Here is a 12,458-nt window from a genome sequence, read left to right on the forward strand (position 1 = left end):
CTCCTGGCTGCTACCCATTGCTAGCAAATGTTGTCCACCCGCTCCATGTCTGATACCCTGCCTGCGTTCCATTACCTCGGCTGTAAGTTGATCAAATTCTATTATTAAATACTCAACTCACCATGCAGCTCCTGAACTCTTGTCTGCACTTTGGTCCAGCAAAAACGTAGCAACCCTTGAGAAGAAGAAGGATTTTTGTATTTTCTTCTTTTCTTTAAAGGTTGATCAGATTGCAGAGGAACTTTTGATTTAAAATCTATGACTTTCTCTTTTATTATGGAATAAATATGACATGGAAATTAGGCCTGTTACTCTTAGCTGCTCTTAATAATGGGAAGGACAAGAGAACACAAAATTTAGGTAAGGCATATGTGTGTTGATTTTCATAAAGCAGGACATCACTTTAAGTAAATAACCATGCTCCCAATCTAGTCATATTGACTACAGTGAGAGAGCTATTGAAAAGGTTTAAACAAAATCTACAAGGTTCACTGTCAGAGACCTTTACTAGATCTTCCCCCAGAATGTTGTAAATATAATTAAGCCCAAAATTATTCAAACCACTGGTGTGTATATATACATTTTAAATTGTATTTATATAAATGTATTTAAGGTTGTTTTTGATAGGAAAAGAGACAGGCATCCCTGAAAAGATAATAAAACAATGTAAGAGGACTATCAGCTTTTTACTGTTTTTATTTACATTGTACTAAAATGCCATACTGAACATTTCTTTTTGGTAATGAGCTCCAGGTCTGTGAGGTTGGAAGTCCTCCTGACCATCACCCTAATCTTTAGCTCCCTCCACTCAGACTTGAATCTGGCTGGGCAACTCCAAAACATTATTATTACTCTGAAAACACATTTGTTTTAAACTTAAATCTGACAGGGGTATGAATAGTTGTTGGCTTAACTGTATCTGTCTGTGTAAAATAATATACAAGTGTTTATTAGTGTATAAAAACATGTAATTTGACTCACTCTTTTAACCAAAAGCAGTTTACAGAGGACATTAAACATGTTTGCAAATCATCCACAACAGCAGCCCACTTCACTGTGCAAAATAAAACATACACTTTGCTATGTACAGCCATTCAGTTGCTTATGAACACAAAATACTGACTCAGCCAATAACAAGGCAGCAAATTGATGCATTTGACATTTAAATGGGGTGAAGACAACTTGCTGAAGTTCAAACCGAGCATTAGAATGGGGATTTAAGTGACTGTGAACATAGCATGATTGTTTCCTAAGCTTCTCCAGATCCTCCAGACCAAGACTACACTTATGTATGCATTATTAAGATGTGTTATTTTTGCTTTAAAAAACCCACAGGATTTAAACAGGAAGCATGGGACTAAAATAATGACCTGCCCACACACATCACACTGTTCTCACAAGGATCTTTTTCTTTTGCATCTAAAGCTGCGGTAGGCAGATTGTGTGTGTGTGTGTGTGTGTGTGTGTATGACTCAAGCTGAGTCTCTGTGTTCATCAGACCAAAGCTCTAGATGCCTGTGCAGTTGCACCCAGACGTCTGTATTACTCAGTCTTTTCCTTTTGTCCAGCAGAGTCCTCACCCTCCCCTCCTACCCAGCTCCTAAAATCAGTCTTCCCTCCCCATCTCGTCTTTGTGGTTCTAATTATGCTGTTTTTTTTTCTCTTGAGCAGATCTGGACAGCAGGAGGTCCAAGGTTGAACTTCATTTTGAAATGAGTGGAGGTAAAGTAGTGGGTTTTAATTGGTTATCTTCAATCTTGACCACTTCTTTTAGACATCTCCTTTGACGTTTTTCCCTCCATGTCAGTGCCACCTACAGATTTAATAAGCTCATGGGCCCCCTTTTTGAACTGCTGCTAGACCACAGCACTGTAAAACCACACTAAATGGGCCTGAATGATGTCCAATTGCTTGAAGCAGGACAGGAAGGGGGAGGACAACTGGAGGGGAGAAAAAAGGAGGTCAGAAAGCAAAAAGAGGAAGTGCAGGAGATAGTGGAAGGTTGGATGAAGTACATTGAGGTGAAGAGGATGTAGTAGCTGAGAAGGAAAACAAGAGCAGGTTCCCATACTTTTCAACTGATTTTATGTGTTTTCGTTTTGCCCTAAAAACCCCAACAAGTTCAATGAAAGTGCAGCTTTCTCCGAGTCGCGCCCTACCAAGGACCTTCTTGTTGCATCGTCTCCCTCTCCGCCCTCATGTTGCCCCTCACTCGGCGCCCATTCTTTTATTCTACTGCAGCCTTTCCTCCTTGACCCGAGTCAACAATTGTTGTGGGCTTTTACTTTTTCCTTCTCCACAATTGTGTCAGCGCTCACCAGCTCAGTGCATGTGGGCATCAGACTAAAAGGCACAAGTACAGTATATGTATTTGCTTGTGCATGCATGACCCCGTGATGATGTCATCAATGAGGAAATACCAGAGCTAAAGACTTTGACTGACTAGAGGCCAGCCTCTGGTCATTGTTGTGTGATGTGGACCTAAACGTTTACCTGACAATTTGCATTTCAATTTGTGTGTTGTATTTATTCCTTCTTTCTCTCCTCATATTGCACTTCTGCACCTTGAGGCTGAAAACAGAAAAACAGCATTAAGTTTGTTGATTCTGTGATGTCTACATGATCTTATGACTTTGCTAAAGGCCTATCTGTGAAATTTAAACGCTAACAGATCATTTAAAGGGTGTAGTTAGAAATGAGAATAACATTTTACTTGAGCAGCAATTTAAAAGCAATAACAGAACAGGAGTCAGCAACATTTACACTAAAGCCATTTTGTCCTCGACCCTTATTTTTTCTAGATATTCGCTAGAAATGTATTTGTGAATTAAAGAACCACCATTTTATTTCTGTTCTTTGAAATTAAATCAAGAAAAACATCTGAGAAAGAGAGACTACATGTTCTTTCATAGAATGATATACAGGTCCTTCTCAAAATATTAGCATATTGTGATAAAGTTCATTATTTTCCATAATGTCATGATGAAAATTTAACATACATATATTTTAGATTCATTGCACACTAACTGAAATATTTCAGGTCTTTTATTGTCTTAATACAGATGATTGTGGCATACAGCTCATGAAAACCCAAAATTCCTATCTCACAAAATTAGCATATCATTAAAAGGGTCTCTAAATGAGCTATGAACCTAATCATCTGAATCAACGAGTTAACTCTAAACACCTGCAAAAGATTCCTGAGGCCTTTAAAACTCCCAACCTGGTTCATCACTCAAAACCCCAATCATGGGTAAGACTGCCGACCTGACTGCTGTCCAGAAGGCCACTATTGACACCCTCAAGCAAGAGGGTAAGACACAGAAAGAAATTTCTGAACGAATAGGCTGTTCCCAGAGTGCTGTATCAAGGCACCTCAGTGGGAAGTCTGTGGGAAGGAAAAAGTGTGGCAGAAAACGCTGCACAACGAGAAGAGATGACTGGACCCTGAGGAAGATTGTGGAGAAGGGCCGATTCCCCAGGTCAAGCCACTTTTGAACCAGAAACAGCGGCAGAAGCGCCTGACCTGGGCTACAGAGAAGCAGCACTGGACTGTTGCTCAGTGGTCCAAAGTACTTTTTTCGGATGAAAGCAAATTCTGCATGTCATTCGGAAATCAAGGTGCCAGAGTCTGGAGGAAGACTGGGGAGAAGGAAATGCCAAAATGCCAGAAGTCCAGTGTCAAGTACCCACAGTCAGTGATGGTCTGGGGTGCCGTGTCAGCTGCTGGTGTTGGTCCACTGTGTTTTATCAAGGGCAGGGTCAATGCAGCTAGCTATCAGGAGATTTTGGAGCACTTCATGCTTCCATCTGCTGAAAAGCTTTATGGAGATGAAGATTTCATTTTTCAGCACGACCTGGCACCTGCTCACAGTGCCAAAACCACTGGTAAATGGTTTACTGACCATGGTATCACTGTGCTCAATTGGCCTGCCAACTCTCCTGACCTGAACCCCATAGAGAATCTGTGGGATACTGTGAAGAGAACATTGAGAGACTCAAGACCCAACACTCTGGATGAGCTAAAGGCCGCTATCGAAGCATCCTGGGCCTCCATAAGACCTCAGCAGTGCCACAGGCTGATTGCCTCCATGCCGCGCCGCATTGAAGCAGTCATTTCTGCAAAAGGATTCCCGACCAAGTATTGAGTGCATAACTGTACATGATTATTTGAAGGTTGACATTTTTTGTATTAAAAACACTTTTATTTTATTGGTCGGATGAAATATGCTAATTTTGTGAGATAGGAATTTTGGGTTTTCATGAGCTGTATGCCAAAATCATCCGTATTAAGACAATAAAAGACCTGAAATATTTCAGTTAATGTGCAATGAATCTAAAATATATGAATATAAAATTTTCATCATTACATAATAGAAAATAATGAACTTTATCACAATATGCTAATTTTTTGAGAAGGACCTGTATATGAATGGTTTCTAATTGGTTTCCTCATAATTTCGGTTTAAAAAGGCTCAGATTTGCTCCTGGTTGTTAATACCATGCAGCTCTCCTGCCATCTAGTGGGGACAAATAGGTGGTGCTTGTTTCCACTGTCAGACCTGAACTTTTTGACCCCTATTCAGGGAAATGCCCGGGCATGTAAGGCTACATTTAACCACTCTGACTATTAAAACCATTGTTTATTGATTTTATTGCTGTGTGGTGAACTCAGCTTTGGGTTACTGCATGCCCACTCAAATACCTGCAGGGGTAGGTGCAGTCAGAATGCCTGAAAGGTCTTTCAGGAGAAATTGTTTGTGTTTATGTCACCAAGAGAACCAGTTTTACTGTGAACGCCTTCAGAGTGCCAACAGTTTTTAATGTTGTAATCCTTCCAAACATTAAATCATTCCCCTAATGTTTATATGATTGGCTTCAGATGATGTTTGGAGAGTGGGAAAGCTAATTATCTTAGTATCCCAGACTCCAAAGATATCATGGTCCACTTTATTAGTCATGCTTTACCAGAACTGGGTTGGACCCTCTTTTGTACTCTGAACTAACTTAATTCTTTATGGCATAAACTCAATATGGTGTTGAAAACATTCCTTTGAGATTTTGGTCCATATTGACATGAATGTTTCACGCAGCTACTGCAGATTTGTCAGCTGGGCGTCTCTGATGTATATCTTTATGATGGCTGACAAAAGCATACGCACTGCAAACACATCAATAATGCAAGCTCCAAATCACACAAACACAAAAATAGCAATGCAACAGAAAAATGCTCCAAAAGAAAAATGCTGCAATAAAACTTTTTGTATTTTTTTGAGTCACTAGTGGCCTATATTTTGTAAGCTGACAGACAGGAAATAGGGTGGAGAGAGAGAGGAAGACATGCAGCAAAGGTCAAAGGGCTTCAACCTGTGACGGCTGCGACGAGAACTGTAGCCTCCGTACGTGGAGGCTGCCCCTGCAAACTAGCTCCACAAAACAGAAGTTATAGGGGGAGTCGACCACTAATAATACTGCTGTAAATATACTGCTGTTGTATAATAATGTAAAAGATTACAACAACTTGTTTGACAAAGGCATACATACGAAAATACATCCTTTCTTTCTTCTCTTGTTAGGTTTCTTCTGGGCATCCTGTTGTGTTCACTAAGGGTCTGGTACCACATGACTTGGCAGTCAACTTTCCCCAGTGGTCTGACACACTTCTATTTTGTTGAGCGGGTTTGCAGCTTTTCTTAACTTGCTGTTTTTGCTATTTTCAGAATTTCTGCACTGCATTTATTTAGTTAGTTGGGTGTTTTGGACTTTGCATTATTTGTGTGTTTGCAGCCATTTGCTGCATGTTGGCACCTGGCCACCACACCCCAAAGGAACTACTGAAATGAGATCTGGTGACTGTGGAAGACACAGGAGTGCAGTGTACTTCTTGCCATGTTCATGAAACCACTTTGAGATGGTCTGAGCTTTGTCACATGATGGATCATCCCCTTGGAAACAGACGTCAGTAGACGGACAAACTGTAGTCGTAAAGAGAAGAACATGATCAGTAACAGTACTCATGTAGGTGTTTGAATGACACTCAGGTGGGGCTAAGTAAAGAGTAAAAGGAAAATATCCCCCACACCAATACACCCCCACCATCATCAGATCTGTTGATACATGGCAGGATGGATTAGTGTTTTCATGTTATTTACACCAAATTCTGACCCTACCATCTGAATGTCTTAGCTGAAATTGTGACTCATCAGACCACACAATGTGTTTCTGATTTATTATCATGTAATATTGGTGAGCGTGTGGGAACTGTTGCCTCAGTTTCCTGCTCTTAGCTGACAGGAGGGGTGCCCACGGTGGTCCTCTGCTTTCAAGGTTTGACATGTGATGGATTGAGAGAACGCACTCTGTATGCCTTAGTTGTAACTAATAGTTTTATAATTTACTGTTCCCCTTCTATCATTTAGAACCGAGCTGCCCATTTGCCTTTGAGCTCTGAAGTGTGACAAGGCATTTTTGATTGACATTGCTATTGCTCTCTTGATGTTTTCTCTTTTTCTGATTATTCTGTTAACTCAAATGATGGTCTGAAATACTTTGATCTGCATATCTGGCAACAACAACCATGCCACTTTCAAAGTCGCTTTAAATCCTCTTATTACCTTATTCTGATGGTCGTTTTGCGAGGTTGAAGGTCCAGTTTAAATCCTGGTCAGGGGTTTTCTGCATGGAGTTTATATGTACTCCCTGTGCATGCGTGGGTTTGCCTTGTGTGTTTCTGTGTAGGCCTTGTGCTGGATTGGTGGGTGTACCCCATCTCTCACTCCATAATGGATGGACAGATATCTTACAATAAAAGGTGAACTTCTCCTTTTAGGTTGTAGGTATCTGTCCCACGCAGATGAATTCAAGGGGCTTGGTATCTTGTTTAATGAGTGCTGGTAGGAGATGGATTGTTGGATTCGTCAACCATAATGAGTGAATTGCTTCAGTCTGTCAAAGCAAAGAAAGAGCTGAAGCAAATGGCAGAGCTCTCGGTTTACCAGTCCATCTAACTTTCAGCAATCACCTATGGTCCGAAGATTTGAATCATGATTCAGATAACAAGATCCTGGATCTAAGAGGTCAAAATGATCTTCCTCGTTAGCGTTGTTGGATGCCTTCTGGATGCCTCCTTTTAGAAGGTTTTCTGGGTGCATACCTTAGAGAGAAGACCCTGGGGCTGGCCCAGAAATTGCTGGAGAGATTACATTTTTCTTTAGAACTGGAAATGACTTGGGACTCTCCAACAGGAGTCGGATAGTGCCACTATGGACACTGATGTCTGGATTTCACTCCTGGACCTGTTATCTCCACGACATGACCTGGATTAAGCGGATGATATTGGCCCACTGACTACAAATAAAAATATGGTTACCTGACCAAAATGTCTGCCTGAACAATACACTTTGAGTCAGTCTAACATATTAAGGCATTCCAGCACCAATAACACAAGAATCTCTGAGAGGTGTTTTTCCCCTAACACTAAACATGGAAGAGGAACCAGTTTGAAACCATTATATATGATGGTTTATAACTGGTTATCCGTAATATATTATGGGGAAGCAGTCCCTTGATGTCAAATAAAACACGTTTCTCTTTAAATCCTGGGTTCAGTCACAGCTTACTCAGAGTTTCTTAAAGGCCTTATTGCCACGGCTTTAATTTGAAGGGGGAAAAAATGTGCATCGGGACTTGACAAATTAAAAATACAGCAGGTAAAAAGAGAAATCATGAATGGTCCAAACAGGGGACAGAATTGTTTCATTTGGTGCATGCCCCCATATGTACACTTAGTTTTGGACAATTGCTGCAACTATCTTCTAGATTACACCCCAGAAGTTTAAATCTTTACAATCACTAGCTCTTCATGCAAGATCAGACGGAGATCAGTTGATACACAGCGAGACAAGTGGTCATATGTTGATGTTTTTCTACAAATGTTGCTACTACTCTTAATTACATAAATGCTTTTTGGTTTAAAAAGGTTGTTCCAAGTATCAGTGGTCAATTTTCCATGAGAAATTAAATGCAATGCTTTGTCATGTTATTCTTGTGTTGCTTCATTATCAGAACTGGTCTCTATTTCTTCTTCCTTAAATAATTTAGTTTTTCTATCATTGATGCTTTTGGATGGGTTACAGCTGCTGATTAAGCATCTCTATTTCCTCTTGTGAACTCTTCGTCGGGTTACCTCTAAATTATTTAATTTGTTTAAGTAATGTACGTTTTATAGATGGAAAAATTATTCAGTGTCAAAAAAAACAAAACAGTTTTATTAAATGGTCTTTATGTGTTTTCAAAATTGCCCAGATGTAATTTCAATTTAAATCCCTTTTACAGCAAGACATTATGCATTGTTACTCAGAAAAATAAAATAAAAATGAAGTTCAAAGATGGACTGAAAACACATACAAATACACAGAGGGTCTATAGTTTCAAATGAAATGTTAAAATCTAAGACAAATTAAAGTGCTTTGAAAATACGTTTGCCTGACATGATTCTGATGTAATACTACTATAAAATCCAAATATGTGTATAATGGATTGTATTTGTTGTTACAGAGTAAATGCAGCTACAAACACGAGTGGTTTGGAGCTTGGTTGACTGTTCCTCAAACCATCCTTCTTCATCTGTTTGGGGCTTTGCTGCTTTAAATGGCTGTTCTGCCTTAAACATAATTAAGATAAAGGATTATAGCAAAATTAAGCTCAAAACTGGACTAAAAACACATGCAAATACCTGAGGAGACTTTTGATCAAATCCATAGAAATACATTTGGCATATGTGATTCTGCTGTAAAACAGTTTAAAAATCAGAAACCACTGAAATTAAAATTGCCATCTGATTAAAAATGTCAGTCTTATCTACTTCTTCCAATGATGTTTTGAATTCAAAATCCATAAAATATAAATACAAAACCAAACAACCAGAGTGGTGTCATTTTAAAGATGGAAGCATCGCTCCTGGTCTGAGGGTCCTGGCAGTCTCTGGCGTTGTTATTGGGCTTTAGATCCGTGGGGTTTCCCTCAAAGTGGACCGGGACGCACTGATTCTCCAACACCTCGCAGGCCAGGATCAGGTGTTTGGTCTCCTTGTTGATGCTTCTGATCCCACAGGTTCCCTGGGTGCTCCTCACCGTGACAAAAGTAAACGGCTGCTTACTGATGCACAGGTTCTCCTTCAGCATCTTCCCTCCTCTGCTGGTGCACACAGATAGCACCTTCTCCAGCTCATCTGGGTGGAGAAAGGACTGCGTGGGTCTGTCACAGCCTCCCAGACTCTTGATGAACGTCTCCCACTGGTTCTGGTCCAGAGACGTTGGAGTCCCAGGGGGAAGATGTCGCCTGATGAAGGTTTTGTAGCCATTGTTCCACTTGGAAGGCTGGCAGGGAGCGTCGTTACTTACTGATGTTGACTGAGCAAACAGGAGACAGGCAGCAATGGAGAGAAACACTGTGTAAGCCGCCATTCCTGCAAAGAAATGATCATTTATGAGAACAGGACAAATGTGGGGGGAGGGGAAATGTGTCTTCTTCTTTTTCTAAAAGCCTTAGCAGTGAGAAAAGTTTCACAAAGCCGCAGCTGTGCGTCTCTGCTTCCTTTTTTAAACGTGACAGCGAAAAGCGGAAGAACAGGTGGGCGAACTTCCCTACCTTCTTCTGTCTTAAGAAAAATGTCCTCTGCTCAAAGCAATCAGATGCAATCTGCAAATGCTGGATAACCTGGTGTCATTCAGTTGCGGTTCCACATTTCACTTCCTGTGTGAAGCAGGAGGGGCTGCGCACCACACAGCTCTGACCGCATGGGTGCGCTGCAGAGCTGAGATTTCAGAAAACTCAGTGTATGACAGGATAGTTTCTGCATAGTGGTAAGTCATTTACACTGATTTATCCATTCATTACATCTGAATTTTAAACTTTAATCGTAAATTTTGCTGCACATCCGAAAAAGGTAAATTAAAGGTTAGAGCTTTCCGTTCCCGGAGCATTTATAGCACTTTGTAAAACTGTAAACTACTCCTTTGTCTGAATAGATACTTTTCAAGGAGTCTGACTTCCTTGTAGATATTTATATTTTCATCAGTATAAATATGTTATCATGCTTCTGTAAAGCAGTGGACGTTTTGTGTGTAGTTTCATCAATTTTGTGACCAACACATGTACCTGAACTTAATATTATGGCTTTAAATTGAATTGTCAGTTTGTGAACAAAATCGGAAAGTTATGTCTTTAAGGAAAACAATCTGCACAGATCTAACCAGGACATAAGGGATACAATACTCTTTAAAATTGGTTATTCACTAGATTCATGTGTCCACACAACACCGGCGCACCCCTTTTGTTTTAGCTCCCTTTTTATTTTGTAAATGATGATCAGAGGTCAGAGTTAGGGGACTTAAATGAACAAAAAAAAAAACAGTCCTATGAAAACAATCAGGTTTTGGATAAGAAAAAAAGCAGCCAAAGTCTAAAGAAAAGACCATTTTTATATTACTATTTTAACAGTTCAATATTTAGTTTTTTTTGTCTTTTTTCATTTATTTCAAAAGTTTCCTTTTAAAAATAACAATGAATAGAAAAGTCAAGCTGTAGTTTAAAAGTCAGCTTTAAAATAGCTACATACAATGTACAGGTCCTTCTCAAAATATTAGCATATTGAGATAAAGTTAATTATTTTCCATAATGTCATGATGAAAATTTAACATTCATATATTTTAGATTCATTGCACACTAACTGAAATATTTCAGGTATTTTATTGTCTTAATACGGATGATTTTGGCATACAGCTCATGAAAACCCAAAATTCCTATCTCACAAAATTAGCATATCATTAAAAGGGTCTCTAAACGAGCTATGAACCTAATCATCTGAATCAACAAGTTAACTCTAAACACCTGCAAAAGATTCCTGAGGCCTTTAAAACTCCCAGCCTGGTTCATCACTCAAAACCCCAATCATGGGTAAGACTGCCGACCTGACTGCTGTCCAGAAGGCCACTATTGACACCCTCAAGCAAGAGGGTAAGACACAGAAAGAAATTTCTCAACAAATAGGCTGTTCCCAGAGTGCTGTATCAAGGCACCTCAGTGGGAAGTCTGTGGGAAGGAAAAAGTGTGGCAGAAAACGCTGCACAACGAGAAGAGGTGACCGGACCCTGAGGAAGATTGTGGAGAAGGGCCGATTCCAGACCTTGGGGGACCTGCGGAAGCAGTGGACTGAGTCTGGAGTAGAAACATCCAGAGCCACCGTGCACAGGCGTGTGCAGGAAATGGGCTACAGGTGCCGCATTCCCCAGACCTGGGCTACAGAGAAGCAGCACTGGACTGTTGCTCAGTGGTCCAAAGTACTTTTTTCGGATGAAAGCAAATTCTGCATGTCATTCGGAAATCAAGGTGCCAGAGTCTGGAGGAAGACTGGGGAGAAGGAAATGCCAAAATGCCAGAAGTCCAGTGTCAAGTACCCACAGTCAGTGATGGTCTGGGGTGCCGTGTCAGCTGCTGGTGTTGGTCCACTGTGTTTTATCAAGGGCAGGGTCAATGCAGCTAGCTATCAGGAGATTTTGGAGCACTTCATGCTTCCATCTGCTGAAAAGCTTTATGGAGATGAAGATTTCATTTTTCAGCTCGACCTGGCACCTGCTCACAGTGTCAAAACCACTGGTAAATGGTTTACTGACCATGGTATCACTGTGCTCAATTGGCCTGCCAACTCTCCTGACCTGAACCCCATAGAGAATATGTGGGATATTGTGAAGAGAACGTTGAGAGACTCAAGACCCAACACTCTGGATGAGCTAAAGGCCGCTATCGAAGCATCCTGGGCCTCCATAAGACCTCAGCAGTGCCACAGGCTGATTGCCTCCATGCCACGCCGCATTGAAGCAGTCATTTCTGCAAAAGGATTCCCGACCAAGTATTGAGTGCATAACTGTACATGATTATTTGAAGGTTGACGTTTTTTGTATTAAAAACACTTTTCTTTTATTGGTCGGATGAAATATGCTAATTTTGTGAGATAGGAATTTTGGGTTTTCATGAGCTGTATGCCAAAATCATCCGTATTAAGACAATAAAAGACCTGAAATATTTCAGTTAGTGTGCAATGAATCTAAAATATATGAATGTTAAATTCTCATCATGACATTATGGAAAATAATGAACTTTATCACAATATGCTAATATTTTGAGAAGGACCTGTATAAAGGCAAACAATATTGTTTTCTCTCTCTGACATCTGAACCTTTCCTGTTTAAGGTCAGTTAGGATCAGCAAAATTACTTCTATTTGTTAAATGCCAGAATAATGACAGAGACAATTTGTTAGGGATTTAAAAAAAAATATTTTTCTACAAATTCAGAAAATTACTAATTTTTTCAAACTATTTGGAAGATTCCTTTTAAACTGTATGACTTGGGTCAAATGTTTTGAGTATCCTTTCACAAGCTCTCTTACAATAGTTTCCT

The 12,458-nt window shown here is 40.1% G+C and overlaps 1 protein-coding gene and 1 long non-coding RNA gene across 2 annotated transcripts in view; one reads left to right on the plus strand and one right to left on the minus strand.

The window, feature by feature from the left end:
• LOC124865895 overlaps window positions 1-12,458 on the plus strand; it is a 23,093-nt gene continuing 10,635 nt past the window's right edge. The window contains exons 1-2 of the long non-coding RNA XR_007037684.1: window positions 1-82; window positions 1,672-1,722. This is a non-coding gene — a long non-coding RNA (uncharacterized LOC124865895). The remainder of the gene's footprint in view (window positions 83-1,671; window positions 1,723-12,458) is intronic.
• Window positions 8,247-9,799, minus strand: LOC124865894. Its single transcript, XM_047361397.1, has 2 exons — window positions 9,649-9,799; window positions 8,247-9,466 (listed from the first exon to the last, which is right to left on the minus strand). The coding sequence occupies exon 2, from the start codon at window positions 9,462-9,464 to the stop codon at window positions 8,886-8,888; it is 579 nt and encodes a 192-aa protein (XP_047217353.1). The 5' UTR covers window positions 9,465-9,466; window positions 9,649-9,799; the 3' UTR covers window positions 8,247-8,885.

Source organism: Girardinichthys multiradiatus, chromosome 3 (genome assembly GCF_021462225.1).
Source record: "Girardinichthys multiradiatus isolate DD_20200921_A chromosome 3, DD_fGirMul_XY1, whole genome shotgun sequence".
Taxonomy (NCBI): domain Eukaryota; kingdom Metazoa; phylum Chordata; class Actinopteri; order Cyprinodontiformes; family Goodeidae; genus Girardinichthys; species Girardinichthys multiradiatus.

Excerpts from the sequence above, each read along its gene's own strand:
- LOC124865894 (XM_047361397.1), bottom strand. The coding sequence starts at position 9,464 with ATGGCGGCTTACACAGTGTTTCTCTCCATTGCTGCCTGTCTCCTGTTT.